General features: G+C 35.6%; 1 protein-coding gene across 2 annotated transcripts in view; it reads right to left on the bottom strand.

The window, feature by feature from the left end:
- The window catches only part of SEMA3C (semaphorin 3C), a 179,608-nt gene that overhangs the window by 71,457 nt on the left and 83,566 nt on the right, over positions 1-24,585 (bottom strand). For both annotated transcript variants that reach the window (XM_055283418.2, XM_055283419.1), the window contains 3 exons: positions 16,176-16,336; positions 15,022-15,084; positions 5,910-6,029 (listed from right to left, as the gene is read on the bottom strand). In XM_055283418.2, the coding sequence (XP_055139393.1) occupies positions 5,910-6,029; positions 15,022-15,084; positions 16,176-16,336 (344 nt within the window). The remainder of the gene's footprint in view (positions 1-5,909; positions 6,030-15,021; positions 15,085-16,175; positions 16,337-24,585) is intronic.

Raw genomic sequence — 24,585 nt, 5'->3', positions numbered from 1 at the left:
TAGCTAAAGGATGATAATAGCACAGTTTGAATTCAGTCTCCTGACTCCTAGTGAATCCGATTTCCAAAGGATCTTCATTCATGTAACAACTAAACTAAATAATCATAAACCAGAAGAAAAACAAACAACAAAAAAATAGTAAGCCTTGTTGCAGTTCTAGAGCTGGAGACTGATTTGACCAAATAAGTGAGAGTTCGTCTTGCAGGAATTGATGAGGTTGTTTAGGTACCATTTGCTCTCAACTGACCTACTCCTACATTGCACAGCACTCTAGATCTAGATGTTGTCACCACCAGGAGCAGATGTGGTCTACCCTAATAACTATCTCAAGTACCCTGAAGTAATTCTTAAAACTTGTCTCCTAAGAACTCTTCTCTACTTCTCCCCAGTTTGTTAGGCTTTTCTCTTTTTGACTTTGTTAGCAGGTTAGATTCCATGTCTTTTTTGTTGTTGTTGTTTGTTTGTTTTTTAAAGACAGGGTCTAGCTCTATCACCTGGGCTGAAGTGCAGTGGTGCAATCTCGGCTTACGGCAACCTCCACATCCCAGGTTCAAGCGATTCTCATGCCTCAGGCTCTGGAGTAGCTAGGGCTACAGGGAAGCACCACCACGCCTGGCTATTTTTTTGTTTTTTTGTTTGTTTTTTTTTTGTTTTTTTTTATAGAGACGGGGCTTTCGCCATGTTCCCTGGGCTGGTCTAAAACTCCTGGGCTCAAGTGATCTGCCTGCCTTGGCCTCCCAAAGTGCTGGGATTACAGACATAAGCCACTGTGCCTGGCCAGATTCCATTTTTAATTTCAATAAGTTTTTTAATTTCAATAAATTTTGACACAACATTCGATTCCTTGAATGCATAACTGTTTTCATTGCATCCACACCCTAAAGGAATACATCTATCTACATTCTCCATACTTGCCTCCAAACTACTAAACATTTTGTAGAAGGCAACCTAAAAAAGTAAATTAAATACATTACAGATTTGTGATCACCAACCACAAGTGGATCCCCTACAATGTACAGTGGCCTTTCAAAGATTCTGTTATCACAACTGGTTCTGTGATCAAAAATTTCAAGCCTTTGCCACTATAGTCAAATCCTGATTTTTCTGATCCCCTAACTTATTCCCAACTCATATTATTGCTACTTTGCAGAGAAAGCAAAGCCCTTAAATGACATATCTTCAACTCCTCACTACTAAACACACAAATATCATATTATATTTAGTAATGTAATATTATATTGATATATCCACTAATACATGAGACTAGTTCTCTTACTTTGAGGCCAATTCTTTGGATTTCATTGCTTTGGATTTCATCTTATCTCGTTTTTTAGGCACCTTATATTTCCATTATTCCTTGTGTTTCTTTGATACATACTTTCATCTTATTAATTGGAGCCTTTATGCCATTATTTAAACAACCCCTTCAGCTTCCATACACCACTCTCCTTATAAACCACACTTCTCAGGGAATTACATACATCCTCATCACCATTTTCTGACTTGTCATTTTATTTTCAATCCACTTTAATTCAGCGTCTAACGTCAATTATTGCATTGAAACACTTATTGATAAGATCTTTAACGACAATCATGGTACACAACTCAATGCTTATTTTTTAGATCTCATCTTACTTGGATTCTCAATGGCACTTGGAATTGTTGAAAACTTTTATGTTTTTACAACGACTTATTTTTATTTCCCAGAACCAACATACTCTTTTTTTTCCCACCCCCCTTTCTCTGTCTGTTCCTTTTTTTTTTTTTCTTTAAGACAGAGTCTCTCTCTGTCACCCAGGCTGGAGTGCCGTGGCTGCAATCTTGGCTCACTGCAAGCTCCATCTCCCGGGTTCACGCCATTCTCCTGCCTCAGCCTCCCAAGTAGCTGGGACTACAGGTGCTTGCCACCTCGCCTGGCTAATTTTTTGTATTTTTAGTAGAGATGGGGTTTCACCGGGTTAGCCAGAATGGTCTCGATCTCCTGACCTCGTGATCCATCCGCCTCAGCCTCCCCGAGTGCTGCAATTACAGGCGTGAGCCACCGTGCCCAGCCCTGTCTGTTCTTTTTAGGCTTGTTTGTAAGTTCATTTCCCTCCAATTGGCCATTAAAGTTAGGAGAGCCTCAAGTCTCAATTATAGTCATTCTTTTCTTTTTACTCTATACTTTATCTCCCTCTCTGCACAATTAAATCCACACTTTTCTTGGGCTCCAGTTACTCTTATAAAACAATGACTCACACATGTATATACTCAGTCTTATATTTGACGGCCTACTTGATATCACTAGTTGGATCTTTCCATGGGATTTCTCATTCAACAGACCAAACTCAGGCTTATAATCTTTACCCTATACATGGTCTCTTCATTTTCATCTCAGTTCATGGCAACTACACAATTAAAGAGGCTGAAAATAACAAACAAACAAGAAAAGTGTCAACATTTATATCATTTCCTTTTCCTTATCCAAATCCATCAACATCATCTATACTATTTTATACTTTATGCCATTTTATACTCTCTGTCACCATCGCTATCACCTGAGTACAACAATCTCTTTTGTGGTCTTCTATGTCAACTCTCAAACTAATCTCCTACAACTTTTCCACCCCCCACTCCCCATGCCACAAATCATCTGTTACCTAACACACAAGTGACAACACAATTCTGTTCCTGCCATTTTCTGCTGAAGATTGTTCCAATTTACTTCTCTGTTGATATATATAAGTAGCCTTTAAAGCTTTTAACGTCTTTAAAGCTTTAAAGTAGCTTCAACATGATTTTGATTCTGCTTTTTTTCTCATTAAATGAGTATTTCTGGATTGAACAATGGGAGAAAATAATAGAGAGTAGCTGGTGAAAAATTAAAAAGTAGGCATAGCAAAGTGTCCTATGGTCACAGATGTCAATAAAGGCAATGAAAAATACAGAGCATGAATGGCGGAATTTAATGTCACAGATCGTTCTAGGAGAAGGGATACAAATTGAGGGAGCCAATTTGGTCACTGAGGAATCTGCCATTAATCAAACAGTTTTAGTTAATGTGTAGGAGTGAAATATTAGAAAGGATAAATAAATACACGGAGAATAGGAGCATAAAGGCTGGAAATTCAGCCTCCTACTCTGAAAAGCTTAGTAATGAAGTAAAAGGGAAAGCAGAAAATTAGAAAAAAGAAGTCACAGAACCAAAAAAAGGATTTTAAGGGAAAGAAACCCAATCCTTTCTTTAAATGCGTAAAAAAAATGTAAATGTAGAGGAAAGGGAATGAAGATATAAAACAGAGTGATAAAGGTTATTTATCAAAGAACTTAATACAGAAAATGTATAATTTTTCTTCTGAAACAGAAAAAATCCTACAAAAAGATACTGAAACAGACTAGATTGGTGTCAAATTTCATTCAAAAAGCATAGAGGATAATTTGGATACCTATGACATTCTTGGTCACCTGTGATATTCTTGGTCAGTCTAAGGTAAAGTTACCTGCTTGATAAGGGTCAGGGTCAGGGGAGCTTAATTGGTATTCCGGTGTTGAAACAGATGTTATGAAAACATCTGATGAAATCAAAGATAAGATGTGGTAATATTCCAAGAATTTGCTGCAAAATTAACCAATCACCATTTTTGCTTGATGTTTTATTCATTCATTTAAAGTCATGAGTCACTTGTATTGCTTTATCTTTTTCCAGGAACAGAAGACAAGGAGTAAAGATAGTAGACACAGGAGAAGAACTGTGGTTAAGTCTTCATGTAGCAAGGATTCTAGGCTCTTTAGGTGGGTACTGTTGAAATCTCAGAAAGCTCTTAATCAGTCTTGCAAATAATAGAAGAGAAATGGGGTATAACAAAAGCATGTGATGCTCCAAACACGAAGTAGGCTCATCAAATATTCCCCTAGAACCAATGAATATCTATGAAGACAGACCAATGAAAGATGGTAGGTAATGTCCCAGATATAAAACTGAATAATTAAAGTAACTCTGCCAACCTAACTAGGTTCACCTTCAAATTAGGTTTGAATAGATGAAAAATGTCATCTCTTAATAATAATACAAGAGGGTCAGCAGTAAGTATCACCCTTGGTCATTACAAAATACAATCTTAGTGATAGAGAAGAATTCTCTCAAAATAAAACTTTCTGCATCACGTGGTCATTTTATGCTAGATCTTTTATCCTAAACTAAAAGAAAACAAATCCATTGTAAGTTTGATTAAACTGTGTAGTTCTATATTTACAATATGGCTTTCATACTACAACTATATAAAAGTGATGTTATGGTGAAACTCTCCAACTAGAGTGAACTATCAAGGACTACATTTTATAAAGCTTAAAAATCATAACGCTGTTCATACCTAAATTGGCTCTTAAGATGTTCATGTATTATTTCAGAGATTCATTAATGAAACTGCTTCTCCTTTGAAACGTATCTTTTGAAGTGAGACTAAAGTAGTTCATATTTAGCAAAGTGATTAAAATGTATTCCATGCTGGTTTTCCAAAGGAGATTATTTTTTTGGACAGAATTTCCAATTAAGCTTTGAAGTGCATAGTGGGCAATTCGTACGTGGGAAAATAATTTTATTTGAAATCTGTGCTCTGAAAATGGCTATGCTATTGTTGGCCTGTACAGTGACTGCGCAGACTTCAGGGAAGTGTCTGACAGATTGCAGCTGTCTGAGGCAGTAGTTTATTTAATCAATTGATCACAGGCATGTGGTTTTAATGACAAGCTCAATGCAGCCAACTGTATTCTTCCAAAAAGCGTAACTTTACTTTTCCTGTAAGAATTTTAATATTTCATAGCATCTTGAACCACATGAAAAAAATGTCTCATTTTGGGGTCAAATTATAATTAGTTATTTTTAAATGACTTTTTATTCATTAAAAGATACTTATGTATCGATTACATGTCTGAAAAACAACTTAAAAAAATCATTGTTCAGTCATATTAGTACTAAAATAGATTAATCCTTGTTAAAGGAAAATAAGCTTTAGATCAGTAGACATATTTATTTTTTCGAAATTCTAATCTCTAAAATCGAATTAAAATATTATTTAAAAACTGGACTTTCTATATTTAAGTTGCATAATAAGGCCAAACCAAGTTTGAAAATTCAGTTTTTAAAATAATTATGCTAAGTAAAACAACATGTTTGACTAAAAGAATGAGTAGCAACTCTCTTGGTGTAATGTACTTTCCTTAGTCAACAGCTGTGTACTGGGATAACAAAGACAGGCTTAAGTAGCACAGGTGAAGTTCAACCAGCCTCATATTTGACTATACATTAGCTATATATTTGGCTAGTGTTTAGCAAACATCATACCATAATGCCCCATATCACTTTAACTAATTTAAGAATAAGGCTGGAATAGCCTAATGTAGGATGATGTTGGTCTAAGATAAAAGTGTGATTTGTTAATTACATCAAGTCCTTTTCAGCAGACACTTGGCATCCCACTGTATACATCTTTTACAGATATACGTTTATAAAATTTTATTGAGTTTCAAAGACAAGAAATTACACTAGATTTGAGAAGGTTAAGTTTATGCTACAATATTTCTATAATTTGGAGCAAATATTATTACTGTATTACATTCAAGTAATCTTGAAATTATAACATTTTTCTTTCATCTTTTACAGCTTTACAAATAAAATACAAATATACTAAAAATATATACATATACACTAAAACTATATAGTTGCCTCCAAATATATATACATTTTTAGCTGAAGGCAAAAGGTGATACTTCAAGTAACTTGGCAGACAGGAAAAAATGTAATATACTTTGTGTTTAAAGGGCATAAAAATATTTTATGAATATTGATATGTCCCAGTTTTTACTCTACAATACAGTTTCAAAAATCCTTGACACTAATATCCAAACTAAGAATGTTAAATAGTTATACTTACCTCTGACCTCCTCCCTCTGTTCAAGTAAGTACAGACAGGACTGAAAGCGCCACTCCCACAGACATACAAATGTGTGCGATTGAAAGTCTGAATGACACGGACAAAGTTCCCACAGCCGTGCTAAAAGAATCAGTAAATAAGCAGTTAGTAACTCAATGACTTTCATTGTTATTTCAGTTAGCTATGTTAACCTGAGATCTTGTATGATAAGTAACAATGAGGTGACATTAACTTTTGAAGTATTAGTCCAGAGGTGTTCAATCTTTTGGCTTCCCTAGACCACACTGGAAGAAGAATTGTCTTGGGCCACACATAAAATACGCTCACACTAACAATAGCTGATGAGCTAAAAAAAAAAAAAAAAAAAAAAAAAAAATCATGTTTTTAAAAAGTTTACAAATTTGTGCTGGGCCACATTCAAAGCTGTCCTGGGTCGAATGAGGCCCTTGGGCAACAGGTTGGACAAGTTTGTATTAGGCCATTATCTTTGGGGAACTATTAATATATTTGCACCTCTTAAAGGTAATTTGAGAATACTTATCTAACTTGTAGAAGTACCAAATCAAACATTAAGATTTGGTGCAACTGCAGAAAAACAGTGGCTCAGGAATAGTCAAAACACTATTACAGAAACAGTCACTCAACAAACATTTACTGATTACCTACTATTTGTCAGGGTATAGACAAATTCTCCGGGCATCCTTACTGAGAAAAACACAAAACTCTCTACCCTTGTAGAATGCAATTGAACAGAGTTGTCATACACGCCCTGCTTTTTGTATTTCTGTTTTAATCTGGACTAATTCTAATACTTCGTTTGAAAATGCTCTCAAATTTATACATATCAATGCAAATATTATTTGGCAATACTTTGCTATACATTTTCCTTTCTGCTCCATTTTTTTATTGTTAAAAGATGTGTTTCCGGAAATATTAAAATAACAACATGGCTTATTCCACTGATTTATTTCAAGAGAAATATAGTCCACCGCAGATAGTAAGTAAAATGCTGTATTTCGTTATTCTCGTATTACAACACTGTCTAAATTTTTACCTCCTGAAACTTTAAAAACGTATTCTTTACCTGAGAACGTTTACAAATTAACACACAGAAGTTATTTTTTCTTAAGTTTTCCTTAAAACATTAAACACACACACATTATACAAACATGTTCTGAATGCACCTGTGCCTATACAAGTTCCATATTACCATTAGTACACAATGGCAAGCACTATTCACCTTAAGAATTGGCAAATAAAACTAATCTCCAACAAAATGCCAGCATAATGATTGCCTTCTATGAGGAATGACATAATCATTCTCTTTGCCCTGGATCCCCTAAAATATTCCCTTCTTCTCTTGTAGAAACTCCTTGCTCACTTGCTCCCAGTTCAAGTAAAGGCAAGGCTGTCATTTATTCACCCAATGAAGCAAAATAATTATTGTAATTCTCAATTGACTGTGACCTTGCAGGAGCACAGAAACACAGTCAGCCCTAGATGCAGATCTGTGTGACCAAATTAACCACTGAATGTTCCACTATCCTTTGCTGACTATAATTCAATCAAGCCTGAGATTGAATGACTTCATGAAGTCATTCTCTCAAAGAACATTAATCAAATGATTGTATATTAGAGACAGTATTTTTATAAAAAACTATAAAGAAACATATCAAAAGTTAACAGTAATTTTTCCCTGGGTGGTCAGAAAATATATGTTGCTTTTCCCCCTGCTAGGTACCATGTATGCTCCTTTTTTTTTTTTTTTTTTTTAAGAGACAGAGTCTTGCTCTGTTGCCCAGGCTGGAGTGCAGTGGCGTGATCTCAGCTCACTGCAACCTCTGCCTCCTGGGTTCAAGGGATTCTCCTGCCTCAGCCTCCCAAGTAGCTGGGATTATAGGCACGTGCCACCATGCCCAGCTAATTTTTTTTTTGTATTTTTAGTAGAGACAGGGTTTCACTGTGTTAGCCAGGATGGTCTTGATCTCCTGACCTCATGAACCACCCGCCTCGGCCTCCCAAAGTGCTGGGATTACAGGTGTGAGCCACCATGCCTGGCCTCTCCTATTTTTTATAAACCATATCTATTATTTATGTTATTTAAAAACTAAAACAAAATAAATGTTGCTAAAATAGAAGTTAAAATTAAAGTCAATATTATTTTACATTTTCCATCATTTTTTCCTTTTATATTCATTATTACTTGCCAGCAAATATATACTTTTTTTCTTATGCAGTAATTTTATACAGATGTTTCTATGATAGATTTTTTTATTATTAAATAATCAATCATTAACTCTAGTCAAAGAAATTAACCCTTATAGACCAGACCATACACTTTATTTTTAAGACATTAAGGATTTTTGTTAAATACACAGTGTCATTTTATCTTGACACCTGTTTATAGAGGTACCTGGAAATTTATTACATAACTACAGATGATAACATGTTTCTGAAGAAAACGCAGATGAGATATGGTGTGTTTATAATATGTCTATGTAAAGGGAATCTATGAGGAATGAGACACATGCGTATTTTTTTCACATTCAAGTTTAGTCATTCTGGGATTCTGTATACAATATTTCCCCATAAGATATAAATAATTCAATCCAATTCCTTTAATAACAGGTTATGTCTCTCTCATCTTGGGGCTTATGGATGTCAATGTACTTTCGTGAATTACTGGTATTGGTAAAATGAAAGAAGTCAATGACATCTCTTTTATATTTCAAATGCCAACTATACTCATTTCATGTATATATCTATCTGCTTATTATGACTAATATTTATTTAGGGTTTATTACATCCTAGACTGTGAAATAATCATATTGTATATTTTACCTTTTATTTTTACCTCCAGAAAGTTTGATTTTTACCTTTATAGCTGACATTTATTTAACACTTACTGTATGCTACTTAGGCACTTTACACATATTCATTCAGGCTTTTACCATAACTCAGTCCCTTTTAGAAAATTAAACTTTAGAGTTTTTTTAAAAAATAACCTGTTTGAGATCATACAGGTAGTAACTAAAGCAGATTTACAAACACATACGTCTCTAACATTGAATCCTGTACTTTTAGCTGCTTTATAATTTGTCATTGGATGAGAAGTCCACAGTTGTTTTTTTTTGGGGGGGTGGGAGACGGAGTGTCGCTCTGCGGCCCAGGCTGGAGTGCAGTGGTGCGATCTCGGCTCACTGCAACCTCTGCTTCCTGGGTTCAAGCAATTCTCCTGCCTCAGCCTCCCGAGTAGCTGGGACTACAGGCATGTGCCACCACGCCTGGCTAATTTTTTGTATTTTTAGTAGAGACGGGGTTTCATCGTGTTAGCCAGGATGCATAGTTGTTTTTATAAGTTAATACTGATATAACTTTTTAGTTTTTGTAACATTTATTAATATTCAGAGCTCTTAATCCTTTGATGTCGATTGTTTAATTCTCATAACAATGCTCCAATTTATTAATACTCCATTTTAGTGATGAGGAAATTGAGTCCCAGAGAGGTTAAATAAAGAGTTCTAGTTTTAATAAGTCACTAAACTGGGACTTGAACCACGGCCACTCTCCACTGTGCAGCTTTTCTATAGGATTCTGATTAGCAATGAGCAGATTCCCACACTATCTGTTGCTCAATGTGCTCCCTGCCCCTCCCCACACACAAGACCACAAAAGGAAAAACAATTCAGTTGAGTTAACTATTGAAAATGATTATCTAGTTCCTTTCCATTTCCATTGTGCTGCCTTCGTTTCTGACCTAGACTACTGCAATAGTGTCAATTCCATCCTGCAAATATGTGCTGAAGTCATTCTGTGCAAGGCACTGTATATGGTACTAGCAACAGTGGAATGAATAGACTCAATCAATGCCTGCTTTTAAAGAAAGGAGAGCATAATGTATCAGACTGTGGTAGATACTGCAATAGGACTGTATTTTTAAATGTACCGTAGAAAGAAAGAAAGCCATTAAGTAATGCTGATCTAGGGGTAAAGATTTGAGTAGAGGTGACATTTGAGCTGAGTCTTGCAGAATAATTTAGAGATTTTCACAGGCAAAAGCATAAGGAAAGAACATCTCAGCAAAAAAAAAAACAAAATAAAAAACAAAACCAGCATGAACAGAAAACACAGACATGAGAGTGCAAGATTTACTTGGGGACTAGTGCCTAGAAGGGTTAGAGGATAACTGTGTGATGAAATCAGAGAGGTAATTACAGTTGGTCTGCCATCCCACTATAGTCTTCAGATAGGCAATATAGAATATTGCAGAGAAGACAGAGTAGATTTAAGTATGCAGATCTCAGAGCCAGATGACCTAGGTTTAAACCTTGGCTTCATCTTTTACTAGCTTTCAGAACTGAACACAGTTACTTGGCCCCTGGATGCTTCAATCTTTGTATTTCTAAAATGGCAATGGTAATACTTGTGGACAATATATTAATAAAGCAGTAGAAATCATATCTGGAAAATAATAAACACATCCAACTGTCTAATATTAGATTAATTTTATTTGCATTTTAAAATGTACATTGTCTATAAACCCGGTGAAATGGTCAGGGCATCTGTCCTGCATAGAGCTTAGCGCAGGTCCTGACCACAGTAAAAATCCACAAAAGTTTGGAGTATGAATGAAGCCTTAGAGACTTCAGTGGAAATAAATATCATGGATGCTTTCTTTTCATTGTTTAATTCTCTTTCAAAATGATTTCCTGGCACAATGTTAGTGAAATATAAAGCTGCTAACATTATACAGCATATAATAAAATTCTATTTTTATACACATGTATGTCTATATAACAAAATCCTGGAAGAATATACCCTAAATTGTTAAGAGTGATTAGGTTTCAGTAGTGCAATTTACTTTCTTTAACAGCGATATAGCATTAACTGTGTACTATGCACTGCTCTAAGCTCTCTGCAAATATTAACTCATCAATCCTCTTAACAACCCAGTAAGGTTAAGTGTTACAGATTAGCACATTTCACAGATAAGAAAACCAAGACGCACATAAAGTTTAAGTCTCCAAGGTCGAAGAGCTAATAAGAGATGGTTTATTTTCTGTTGCTTTCTATGTACTTTTCTAGGTCTTCAAAGATTGTTGTATTGAAAATATATTACTTTTATAATATAAAAATAGATGTTTAAAAAATATACCCTGGAGCACAGGTGAATAGGCCTTTAAAAATATTGACTCATCATGGTCCGTAATCTGCAATGACACAAAAGTACTTCATACTTTCTTCTTCTTGGTCTATACCTCCTTGGTCTAGGGAAATTAATCAAGGTATTTTGAAAAAGAAAATATATTTTTTAGGAGCTTAGGATTGTATGGTCACAGAAATAGGGAAACTGATATTCTACAATTAATAAATCAAGTTTGACACCATGTGCACGTAATGTATATACATCTAAATATATATAATCCTACTTAATTTTTCACCCGTCTCCTATAGTATTTACATAGTACATTCATTAAGCCCTATCTCACGGATATGTTTGACAGCATGTGCTATTGTTTAAGCTCAATTTATTTAGAGTATGAATAAAATATTAACATTTAGAAATAAATGGAGCATGTAGGAATGTGAGGACATAGGGGCAGAGAGAGAAATGGGAAGTAGGTTATATTCTTTTTAGCCAAGGCAGAAAATTAGCTATATTCCCACCATGAAAATTTATTTTCTTTAAAAACGTTAGTTTATTACAGAATTATGCTATATTACTACCTAAGACCAAATTTTAAATCACATCAAATTTTCTTCTTATAATTATTATCTTGTTACAATGTCAATTAAAATTTGATACAACCAAAAAATCTGAAGGATTAAGGGATGCTTAACTCTGTTTTATTTTTGCTTTCAGTTATTATAGCAGTATGGATTTTAATTGCTACCACTTTATGTTTTGCTTAGATGATTAACAGAGCTAAAAGCAGAAAGTTTTAGCTTAATGAAAATATAATTCTAAAATATATGCATAATAAATGTGCTACAAATGTAATTAATCTAAAAGCATTAATAAACTCATCATCTACTGTGTCCTACCCACAAGCCCTGACAATCAGTTGGAATGAGTTCCCATGCCTGTATGCACTGTGACCTGAAGGGGTGAGTAGATGTTTCCCAGGCTGAACACATGGGAAGATAACTGAAGGAAAAGAGAATCAATTGCATGTAGCACACACCAAAGGCTGGAAGAGAGACAGGGTACAACTTGTTCGAATTTCAGTATCATTGAAATAAAAGGTTAACAGAAGTTCTAATATGATTACCACAAAATCTATCAAACCTTTCTTAAATAACCCAGCTGTGCTTTGTGTGTATCCCTTAGCATTTATCACTTTCTCTCTGGAGGGGTAGCATGTTTTAGTGGCTAAGGGTACAGAATCCAGAGCTGTATGTGACTTAATCAGACAAAGACCATCCCACTTCACAGCAGCACAGCTTAAGTTTCTCACTTTCTTAGTAAAACAGTTATTTTATCTTAAAAATACAGGTGGTGACAATAATGTCCACCTTGCAGTATTGTTATGAGGATTAAAATAAAGCACTTAGAACAGGACCTGGCCTGTTCCATTAAATGTTGGGTATTTTTTCGAATATCAGTGTATATATGTCTCATCATATCTAGTACATTGTAAAGACTTAAATGTAAGGACTCCATCTAATTCACCTCCAGTTTCTTCACAACAACTAAATAATTTGTGCAAATTAAAATAATTCCTATATTTTAAAAATATTAGGTTATTAAATAATAGTTATTCCAAGTTTTAAGAGGTTCTTAAGTATGTGGTTTCATTGAGAAATGTAAGAAGGATAGGTTGTTCTGTACAACTTCCAAAGATCTATTTCACATTATTTTTCTGCCACAGGCCTTTTTTTCCCCACAGCCTAAGTAAAGGACACTTCTGTAAGTACTTCACATGTATGAAATGGGATGGATTTGTCAGACATTCTTTTCTTGCATAGACCAAACATGTATTTTTTGATTAGTATTTCCCAGCACTCGACAATGCTGTATGGACAAACAAAACCTGTCCAGCCGAGTCCTAAAAATACCTAGGAAAGGGCACTCCATTAGATATTTCCCTTGTGTATAACAACTGGCCATATAGTAGAATTTAAAATATCAACAAATTACAGCACGACAAAACTATGGGAAAATGTCAGCATGTATTGAAGATTTTTATCTAATAACTTTTAATTGTCAGAAAGCAAAACAAAAACCCCAGAGGGTTTCTACTTTGACCAAGGAAGCAAGAAACAAAATGACTTGTCTAAGATTCTTCAGAAACTCACTGCAATTTTTGGAAATAGAATGTACAAAGGTACCTAAATTCTGCACATTCTGCCTGTGGCAGTTCATATGAATGAGAAATGCAAATCCTTTTGAACAAAGGACAATGCAATTCAGTATAGCCACGGGATATTACTGTGGCAAAAGGCAAGGCATGATCAGACACACATCAATGGGAACAAATCTCATCAGAGAATAAAAGAAAATAGTTTAATTCATCCACAATTATTAAAATAATAGCCTCGGGACAAAACATCATTATCTGCAACATTATACTTCATTCTACCATTGGTTTCCTGGAACGTCATTGTAATGTATTTAAGTGTTTCTTCTACATTTTTCTGGATTTTTCCCCCAAGATTGTGGTCTAACAGATCCCTTGGATAGCAAATATGCCCCTGTAAATTTCTCCTGCCCACTTTTAAATTTTTCTTATTGGATAAATCACTCCAAGAACCCTCTAGTAAGGCCAGAGATCCTACCCTCCAGAGTCTTCCATGGCCCTGCCTTGAGCCAAAAACTTTTGCAACTTTACACCTGGGGCTGTTAGGAGTCAATGAAAATAAACGTTTCATTTCCTCAATCCCATATTTCTACTTTCCACAGGATTAGTATTTTTCCCATGTTTGGTCTTGTCTGATCCATCTCTACTTCCAAGACTCAGGGCATAGTCTTCACTCCTGAAATTAGCATCTCTTGACCCTACCACAAAATAAATGCTTAGACAACATTTTTTAACACTAAGGTGGTCTATTATTTGTTACGACCTGAGACCTGATTGTATGTGTACATATTGACTCGTCTGTCCATCCAATTACCATATTTCCAGCTTATTTCTAAATCAGTTAGTATTTCCATGCTCATTTGATTATGGCAGACTTTTCTAACACGATAATAAAGTTGACTGGAGTCAGAACTGTTTCTGTCTTTGCACCAATTATGTCTTTGGCAACTAGCTCTATGCTAGATATATAACAGGTACTGAATCAGTATTTATTGAGCAAATAATGGAAGGAATGAATGAAGAAAGGAAACTCTTTACTGAACTATTTTTGAAAGAGAGGGTGATTTTGATGCTTGGCTCTATTACATTTTCATTATTTGAGGCAAAATGGTGAGATGACATATATGCTCCATTATAAACATTAAATGATGTGTACACATTAAATATCTGCTCCACGTATTTGTTTTAGAATATTCAAGAATGACAATGTATTACTTTTAGCAAGTCATTTCTAGAAATCAATATAGATTTCTTCCTTTATTATTTTGAATCTCACCTAGAGGAATACAATTTGCACAGGTATTGTATACTGAACATATATTGATACTTATATCTGCCTCTATTGCTGTTTCTGTGGCTATTTTTAATTAACAAAGGTACCATTTATCACTGGTGATTTGTATTTATGGAATCTGCTGGCTAACCACTACCCTTTCGCCAAGAATCTTTGTTTGGAAAAGCCCACAGGGTATCTGGGAGCTGCTCCAGACACTTGCATTATCATCGTTTCAGGAGCCTGCTGAGAATTCTGCAGGTTGGATCCACTAGGAACAGTGGTTATTACTGAAATCCATCATGAAATGTACCTGAATGAAATAATGAAAGCAAGGCAAGCAATTTTTACCCAGTTAGGAATTCTGAAGTTACAGAGAGCCCAAGAGTTCCAGTCTCCTCAATGTTTAGGTTTTTAGCCTGTGTCCAGCAAAAATTTAAAACACCACCATCCTCTGTCTCATTTTTGGCTTCCCTCAAAGTACATGGATTCGAAAACCAAATATTTAAGTTAGTGTTTTTTTTTTTTAAACACTTACTGTGGGATCTTTGCCAGCCATTTTGCATTCCTCAACTTTGATTGTAGATGCTGGCCAGAAAACCTGCTCAGAAAGAAAAATAAAGGTTGCATAATCTCACTTGGACATACGACAGCTCAGTACTCTTCATTTACTTTTTGTTAACAGATTTATTTAAGGTGATCCTATACTAAGACTTTAAAATTCTTTCTTTTTTATCGATTAATTAATAAAGATTTTATTATTTTAACAATTACAATTACTTTTTATTTCTTCCAACAGTGTTTCCTTTCACAAATGCTTTTCAATAACATATGTTCATTTACTGATTGTATATTAAAATAAGATCATTATTAACATAAATGTGAACAATATAATTTTTTACTCCCTTTGACATAGTACACTTTTCCCAACTGCTTATATGACAATAAATTTACACTTACATATCTTTCTCAGTTAGTATTATTTTTGGTAAATCACACAACCAGGCTAGTAGATTTACATAAGATGGGCCCCCGGGTACTTCAATAGCCAAAATAACTTGGATGAAATCCAAGAGATTCCCTCTCGCTGAAATACTGTGCTAGTACTCTAAGTTGTTGCAGCCTTGGGTCCAGTCTGGCAATAATCATTCATTTTTTTAGTTGTCAGTCCATTGCCTGTGTTAACACTTCTGCAAATGCAGTAGTCTCCTTGTTGTAATAAATTTATAATTAATCTAGATGTATTTCTTTACTCCAGTGAAGCTCAATTTTATTTCCTTGTGAAATGGAATGATAAATATAGGCCATACTGGATCAAGTAACAGCGTATTTAATAGCTGTTTTCCCTTCAGGCCCTTCACTGGTTACACAGAGATGACAAAGTAGATCTTCCTTTTCTCTGACCATTTCCTTCATGCACTACCCTACACTCCCTTTTCTCTTTATATATTTATACACAGGTAGTATTTTTTCAGTTAGCTCCAGGTTTTGAATTGTTAAAAACCATGGAACTAGACGAGGAGAACTGAACTTAATATCTTTTCAGTCCATGAAATAAGTACTAACTTTCACAGTAACATGGGACCAGTATTTTCTATTGTTCTAATAAAATGCATATTTTTTTTACTTTTATTTTTTTAAAAAGAGACACTCAAAAGGTGGACACTGTCCTCGTGAAAATGATAAACTTACACTCAAAGGTTCTTGACTTATATTGTTAATATTCAGGGAAAGAATGTGATCTTTGCTTCCCACATATATCCGGTCCTGATCTTCATCCATTAATAAAATCCTGTAGTCTAAAGGATGGTGGGAAAGGCTGAAGTATTCAGAGGTCTTGGTTTCTCGAAGTTCTGAAAGAGTGAACAGCACAAGTGTAGATACAGTATCCTGGTTCTATAATTCTATTATTTTAATAAAAACTATTACGCAAATATTCCAAAAAATGTCAAGGTACGTTTCCTTCTACAGTAAGAAATTAATTTTAAAATAGAGTTATGGGCTAGTTCCCTGTAATCTGAGCACTTTGGGAGGCAAAGGTATGATGCTCACCTGAAGCCAGGGGTTCAAGGCCAGCCTGAGCAACATAGTGAGACCTTGTCTCAACAAAAATTGTTTTAAAAAATTAACTGGGCATGGTGTGTGCCTTTAGTCCCAGATACTTTTGGAGGCTGAGGTGGGAGGATCTCTTGAGCCTAGGAAATTGAGGTTACAGTGAGCTATGATCATGCTACTGCATGCCAGCTCTGGCAACAGAACGAGACCCTGCCTCAAAAAAAAAAAGTTATATTAATGGGCATTTTAATTTATATTTATGCTGAAGTAAAACATAAATCACTAAGTGCAATGTTAAAGTTTATGGTAATAGTATGTGATTACAAAATCAGTCATGTTTGCAATAATCTCAACTCTGTTTTATTACTGGACATCACCAGCTCAAAACAAGTTAAAATAAATAAACCAAAAAAAAAAAATACAGTGAGCAGATTGAACAGAAAACAAAACCAATAGCAGTGTGATTGTCTTCTTATCCTCTATTAATGTTTTATTTTTGGACCCTATTTATTCATCATTTTAGGATTGTTATTTCCTACTACAAATATTTGCCTTGCTTCCCAACATAATTCTAATTAGTCCAACTTATTTTTCTATAAATTACTTGAAAGTAGATGTACTTTCAGGAGGCAATGTTATTTTTAGCAGCATAACTATGCATATATCTAAGGAAAATATATGAATTTTCAGGTATCTAAATGTTCATATTTTCAGGATCCTCAGAGGTTAGTGACTCACGCTCATTTAACTTCTTTCACATTGCCTAAGTGCCTGTATGGCTGGCCTTTGAAGACAATCAATGTATCGTGATATTCATGATACATTCCCTGGTCAAAATGCTCCTCTCAAGGAGCATAACTTCAGACTTTTCTATTCAAATGGCTCAGGATTTCTTTGTTCCTTTGATTATAATCTGAAGAATGGCAATCTCTAAGAAACAGACTGCTTTCTGGGATGACTGCTTCCATGATGAACTGTTTCTAGATTTTTAGGCATTGAATCAAAAACACATTTCTAAAAATTCTGATAGAGCTGTAGTTTGACTTAAACCGAAATCAAAATGATACAAATTCTTATAGGAAGTCATGGACTATATTCCATGTATACTTGGGCCATAGCCCATAAGATACAGAAGTCACAAATTTAACCTATTTTCTGGGCACATTTGTTCAGAATGTCTGCCATAATATCCTGCAAGTAGTTTCAGCCAATAATCTGAAAATGCCCTGGAAGAAGCAGAGTGATAATGAAACCAGGTTCTGTTGCCAAACTTCCCGTGAAACTGAACAAGTTACTTAACCTCTCTGTGCTTTAATTTCCTCATTTGTTAAATGCAACAATAATAGTAACTTCTGCCAAGAGTTCCCATGGAAATCAATTTAATTGACACATATAAACACGTGAAATGAGTGACAAGAGACAGTATTCAATAAATTCTAATTACTGTTATTAAGTTTGGATCATGATTTTTAAGAAAAACATGAATTTAGATAAAATAGATGTATGTTTTCCTACTTTTTAAAATTTAGGGAGCTAAATCCCTAAAATTATTAAGACATAATCTTATAGTCTCAAATTTACTGTTCATACAACAATAGTAAAATACAGGATTTTTTTATCTTGGAAAAAACAATCAAGAGGTTAGAAAAGTATTTCAGAAGAATCTTAAAATGTAAGATCATGACAGCATACAGGAACAAAAGACAGGTCATTAATAACAAGGGCCTGGGTGAAAGGTCTTTGGAAACAGGGGGCTTGGGTGCTGAGCATGGTGCAGCCTGATTACCTTCCAGTTACTGGGCTCCCTAGGAATCACAGACAGAGAGGTGACACGGCTGGCAGATGGTGCCACAGCCCAAAAACTGAAACAGCTTCCTTCATGAGGAGAGCAAGTAAGGGCAGAGGGAAGTCCTTCAGGAAAAAATCAGCCCATGCCAGACTAGAGGTTAGGGCTAACAGAAAAAAATCCAAGAGCTGAGAACATGGGAGAGAATACAGAATCAAAGCAAGTATCACTCAGAGGTTGGAGAGGACACAGACTGCCTTGATTCTGTCTAAAATCCAGGTGTTTTATAACGCTTACTTTTATCTCAGGGCTATGATTCATGGTTGTGTAAGTCTTTTGTAAAACACCAGGGGTAAGATATTGCTTGGGCTGCTGGAATACACATTCAACGAATACCTCTTAATAAATAATTGTGGAGTGACATACACAGACTAACGCAGTAAAATATAACTGAGTTCATGGCCTCTGGGGCTCAACCACTGCAGTCTGGATTCTGGCTCTACCATTTCTAGATGTACTTGGCAAGGGCCTTTATGTCTCTGAACTCCAGTGTCCTTATCTGTAAAATCAGGATAATAATATTATCTACATCATTGGGTTGTTGTGAAGTTTAAACTGTTGTCAAGTTTAATATACATAAAGTTTTTAAAAGAGTCCCTGAGCTATACTGATGCTGTTTACATGGGTTACCTACTATTATAACTTGGGGTAAGACGTCAATCTTCAGCAAGCAAAGTCAGAACAATTTCTTATGCAGGGAGGAAAAAAATGACTAGAATGCCTGATTTAGAGTTAATATTAATATATTCAATTTTTTGCAAGTAGAATCTACTCAAATTAATCAGGAGAACACAATAATAAAATAAGGCATTTTTAAGGAAAGTAATTTGAGTATGCAGGGTAATTTTTAAAGTATATAAGCTGAAAAGACTAAAAGACATTGTTCTAGTAGTTGAGATATTATATTGATGAACACCTGATATGCTCAAATGGAAAAGAAAAATTGATGTGAGGAATGCCTAAAACAAAGAATTTAGAATGATTTTATGTAAGTTTTGGCTAGGGGTAGAGGAAAGATCGGGGTAAATTCCCCTTAACATTGTAAGCTAAGTATAGGAGAAACGAATATGCCCTTACTACTTTTGGGAGATCTGAAAAGGAGATATATTTGGTAGAGGAAGTACCTAGGTATGGACAGATTAAATTACACTCAAATCAAAGCAGAAATGTTCCACAAGAATGTAGAATCAGATAATTAATTTAATTTTGTCATTAGAAATAGCAAATCTTCAAGTAGAGATGTTCAGTTATTCTCATGGATGATTATATGGAATTCTGAGAGTAGATACACTCTCTGGGGAACAGTATATCTAAAAAGCAAAGCAAAGCATAGAGATGACTTGATTGTTAGATACAAAAAGGGAGCCGGAAGGTCATTCAAGATGTATAGGAAACAGTTTGACATTGTGAAGAGAGTACTCAATTGGTATCACAGTTCTGAGTTGAATTTCAGTTTCATCACTTACTAAGTATATTATTTTGGGAAAACTAGCTCATTTCTGTTTTAATTTCCTCATCTATACATTGGCAATAATAATACCGAACTCAAAGTATGTTCCACCAGCCCACAGTAGAGGATCAATATATGCTCCTTTCATCAGGAGACACTGTAGATTATCTATCTAATAGATACTATTCTTTTCTTCCACCTTGACAGGGCTGTTCAATGACAACCATACTGGCCCCATTCTTCTAGCCAGTGAGTGTTTTAAATACGGCCATGTGAACAACTTTAGCCAGTGAACTCTGGAGGGAGGCCTTCTGCACGGCTACTGAAAAAGGCTTATTGAGTCTTAAAAACTGGCACACACAAAAGAAGAGGTGATCTCTTTTTCCGCCTCTGGACATTGGTATGTGAGCACATGATGCTTGCAGCAATTGCATCTACCAAGAAAGTCGCTTGCTGAGAATGGCAAGCAAAATGTAGAAAAAAATTTGGATCTTTTAAGAAATCATTGAGTCACTGAATTAACCAGAACTCCATTATTACTGGAATATTCTGTTATATTAAATAAAAAGAAATCCTTGCAGTTTTTAGGCACTTTGAATTGAGGTTTTCTTTTTCTGTTGCAGAAATAAACACTAACTGATATATCTTTTGAGGGTCCACAATCCCCCACCACCACTTTCTCACACTTTCTATCATGCAGAAAGTTTAGTTTTGATGTTTTTTCTAAAACATTATTTTTTCTTTTCCCCTTCTTTTTCTAATCTGTACTGAAATAAAACCAAGAGTGTGATCTTGGCTGGGAAAATAGGCTCAACTAAATTTTATTTGCAAGTAACAAGCAAACAATTGCAGTTCTCCTTTTTGCCTGTTTCATTAGAAAACTGTCAATCCAGGCCGGGCACGGTGGCTCACGCCTGTAATCCCAGCACTTTGGGAGGCCGAGGCGGGCGGATCACGAGGTCAGGAGATTGAGAGACTACACTGACCAACATGGTGAAACCCTGTCTGTACTAAAAACACAAAAATTAGCCGGGCATGGTGGCAGACGCATGTAATCCCAGCTACTCAGGAGGCTGAGGCAGGACAGCCTCAATTCTCCTGCTGAGGCAAGAGAATCACTTGAACCTGGGAGCCGGAGGTTGCAGTGAGCCGAGATCACACCACTGCACTCCAGCCTGGGGTGACAGAGTGAGACTCCGTCTAAAAAAAAGAAAAAAGAAAAAAAAGAAAAGAAAATCGTCAACCTAGCGCATTAATTCAAATACCGCAGGGAGCAATAGCTACATCAACTTAAGACCTTTCTGGTCCAGGGATTTTTATCTAGTTTTCCGAGCCATAAAGCATCTTCAAATTTAATTATCTATAGCTTACTGATAGTTGACAGCTGTTAAGCAGGGAGATTTACTTCAGAAGTGCCCTTGTTGTAATAAAAGCCTAAGCTATTTTGTTAAAATGCTATTTAAATTGCTGTTATATATGACTTGGGGAGAGAAACAACTTTTTTTTTTTTTTTTAGAACATAGAGATGAGCTCAAAGCAATGAGAATTTTATTTATAAAAAGAATGACCCAAGAATCTATCATTTGGTTTCACATAGATCCAATTTAAGTAAATGAATGATCCAGTGAATTGGCCACAGTTATAGAAAGTGACTGATGTAATGATTTGGCTACAGTGAGAGAAAAACATTACAATTACTAGTCCATCATCTAAACAAGGCAAAGAATGGCATTGTCATTCCTTTAACCTCATAATGATGTCATCCTTTTTGAAGCATACGAGGTACAGCTATTTGTGTTGTTTCTCAGGACATGCTCAATTAATGAATAAGGGACTCTGGCTGAGAGTATGTAGTATCAGAAAACGCAGTGGCTCCACAAAGGGCAGCATAGGTCTCCTGGCCCCTGGGAAAATCTCCCAGGAAACAGCATTAAAAAAAAAAAAAAAAATTATGCATGTTTGTTTCCTGTAATCTACATTATTGTAGAGCTCCATGATGGAAAATTACTGTAATGTCTTCTACGCCAGTGTTCCCTGGGGTAAAATTTGCTGCACAATATGCTTACCTAAAATTCATGTATCTACATGAACTTTTCTTTATAATAGAAACGACTGTGAAGCTTGAGAATTTAACCAAAGCTGGAAGAAAAATAGGTTTCCCCAAAATCTAAGCCCTGGCAACAGAAGCTTCTGGAGCTACCTAAGTATAGTCAATATATTGTTACAGCAATTATAACATAGTTCAAAATACAGTAATACATTATGTCCGTCAATAACACTCTATTACTATTCATATAAGAACAAACGTTTGTTCTCTGTCAAGCCAGTCAGTGATCTTAATATTTTTGAGTTAACTAAGTCATGAAGAATCTCAATCATGCACTCAAAAATGTGAACTTGATAAAGGAAGGTAGAGAGTTTAGGGTTTTATTTTATGATTTATTTTATAGTTGTCCCTTGGCATCTGTGGAAGACTGGTTCCAGGATACCCTACAGCTAGCAAAATCCAGGATGCTCCAATCTCTGCTTCAAAAGGGCAGAGTATTTGCATATAACCTACCCACATCCTCCCTATACTTTAAATCATCTCCAGATTACATAAAATACCCAATACAATGTTAATGCTATGTAAATAGTTGTTATACTGTATTTGCTTTTAAAATGTGTATTATTTTTATTGTAGTATTGTTATTTTTTTTTCTGAGTATTTCTGATCAGTGGTTGGCTGAATCCACGGATGTGATACCTACAATTCAGAGTGCCAATTGTATACCTGTCAAACTACACAGTAGGGTAACTTATTCACTCAGAATACTACATTGTCATCAGCCTTTTATAAAATTCAAAAATAGGTAAAAGATTCCTTGATTGAAAATCAATTCCCAGGAGTCCCTGGATTAGAAACATATGCAGTAACTACTCATTAATTTAAAATTCATGATGTGTTATTAATTTGTTCAATATATATTTATTGAGCCTTTATCCCAGCAGGCTAGACACTGCTGAAATAAGAGGATAGAAATAATGAAGATACCATGTCCTAATGACTATATCATTGCTTACCTAACATTCTGTTATTCTGTTTGGCTAGTCCATCAAAACATTCTTCTCATCATAAACCTCAGATCTGCCTAACGCAGAATGCACATCTACAGATTTCAAAGTAAATCCTTAGGATGTCTTTTACTTCAGAGATATTGCTACTGACAGGATAATTTCCTCTTTTGAATGTCTTATCTCAGAAGAATTTTAAGTAGAGTGGCCTCAAGTGACCCATCCTCTCCCTGAGCCTTACTGTTTTGAAACTGGGTTAGAAAGTGAACTTCACCTGTTTAGAAAAAAAAATAAAGACAAGAGCAGTGAAACTTCAGAGGACTGAAACTACAGCTACTAATTCCTAATGTGAACAAAGACAACAGAGACCAGAGGGCATGTTGTTAAAACCATATTTGCTCAAAAATAATAGCCCCAAATAGCAGCCACCTGTCGGCTTACCAGTAGCAGCAAGTGTTCTAGGTGCTTTATAAACTTAGTTCACACAATTTCCATTTGAAGTCGTTGCATTCGGTCCTAATATTACTCTAGTCCCATACACAAAGGAATTAAAATTGAGCAAATTTGAGCAATCTACCCAAGATCACACAGTAAAGACTAAAACAGGCAAGATTTCAGGATTCAAAGCAAGGCCAGTCCTTAATCTGTGAACTCAATCAGATGACCTCTTGCTTTTCTAATCAGACTGACAACTTTGACAGTTATTATTTGGGTTTCTTTCATTTTCTTCCTCTGGACATGGGTCTGCATAGTATCAAATGTAGTATAAGAAATGCCTCAGCTTCCCAAATTCTCTTTGCCAGTCAGGGACGAGTAGATACCATACTCTAAACAACTCAAGAACTATCAACATCTCAGTGATGCTCTTCTTGCTAAAGCATTAAAGGAGGTGTGAGAGGCAGCATGAAAACGGGATCAGACATAGCTTCATCACGGGAACAGACATAGCTTCATGCAGAAGACAGCAGGTTCCCCTTTTCTTTGCTTTTTGACAGGCATGATGGGATAAATGGAAGCAAATCGCCAAACGGATGAAAGAAGGAATGAGGAAACAACTATACGCAGGGAACCCAGCTAAAGAATGACAGCAGTGCTGGGTGTGGTGGCTCACGCCTGTAATCCCAGCACTTTGGGAGGCCGAGACAGGTGGATCACCTGAGGTCAGGAGTTTGAGACAAGCCTGGCCAACATGGTGAAACCCCATCTCTACTAAAAATACAAAAATTAGCCGGGCATGGTGGCAGGTGTCTGTAATCCCAGCTACTCAGGAGGCTGAGGCAGGAGAATCGCTTGAACCCGTGAGGCGGAGATGGCAGAGGGCAGAGATCACGCCACTGCATTCCAACCTGAGCGACAGAGGGAGACTCCGTATCAAAAAAAAAAACAAACAAACAAACAAACAAACAAACAAACAAAAAAAACAGACAGCAGTGAACACAGAATGTATCTCCCAGGCATTGCATCAGAGGGAAGATTTGCAAATGCACAGGTGCCTTGAAACAATCACCCTGGTTTGCCCCAGACAGCCCCAGATTATGCCCATTTCCCCAGCATAATTATCACTAGTGCCCTCTTTCATTCTCAAAAGATTCATGTTTTGGATGTTAAATTATATGGCTGCTATGCTTTTAAAGCAACCTCTTAGTTATCTTGAATGGTTTTCTATTAGTTTTAGTAAAAATTTCAAAATTTTAACC

This window comes from Symphalangus syndactylus, chromosome 6 (genome assembly GCF_028878055.3).
Source record: "Symphalangus syndactylus isolate Jambi chromosome 6, NHGRI_mSymSyn1-v2.1_pri, whole genome shotgun sequence".
NCBI lineage: Eukaryota > Metazoa > Chordata > Mammalia > Primates > Hylobatidae > Symphalangus > Symphalangus syndactylus.
Note: the sequence above shows the minus strand (reverse complement) of the source record. Positions and strands in the feature narration are given on the sequence as shown.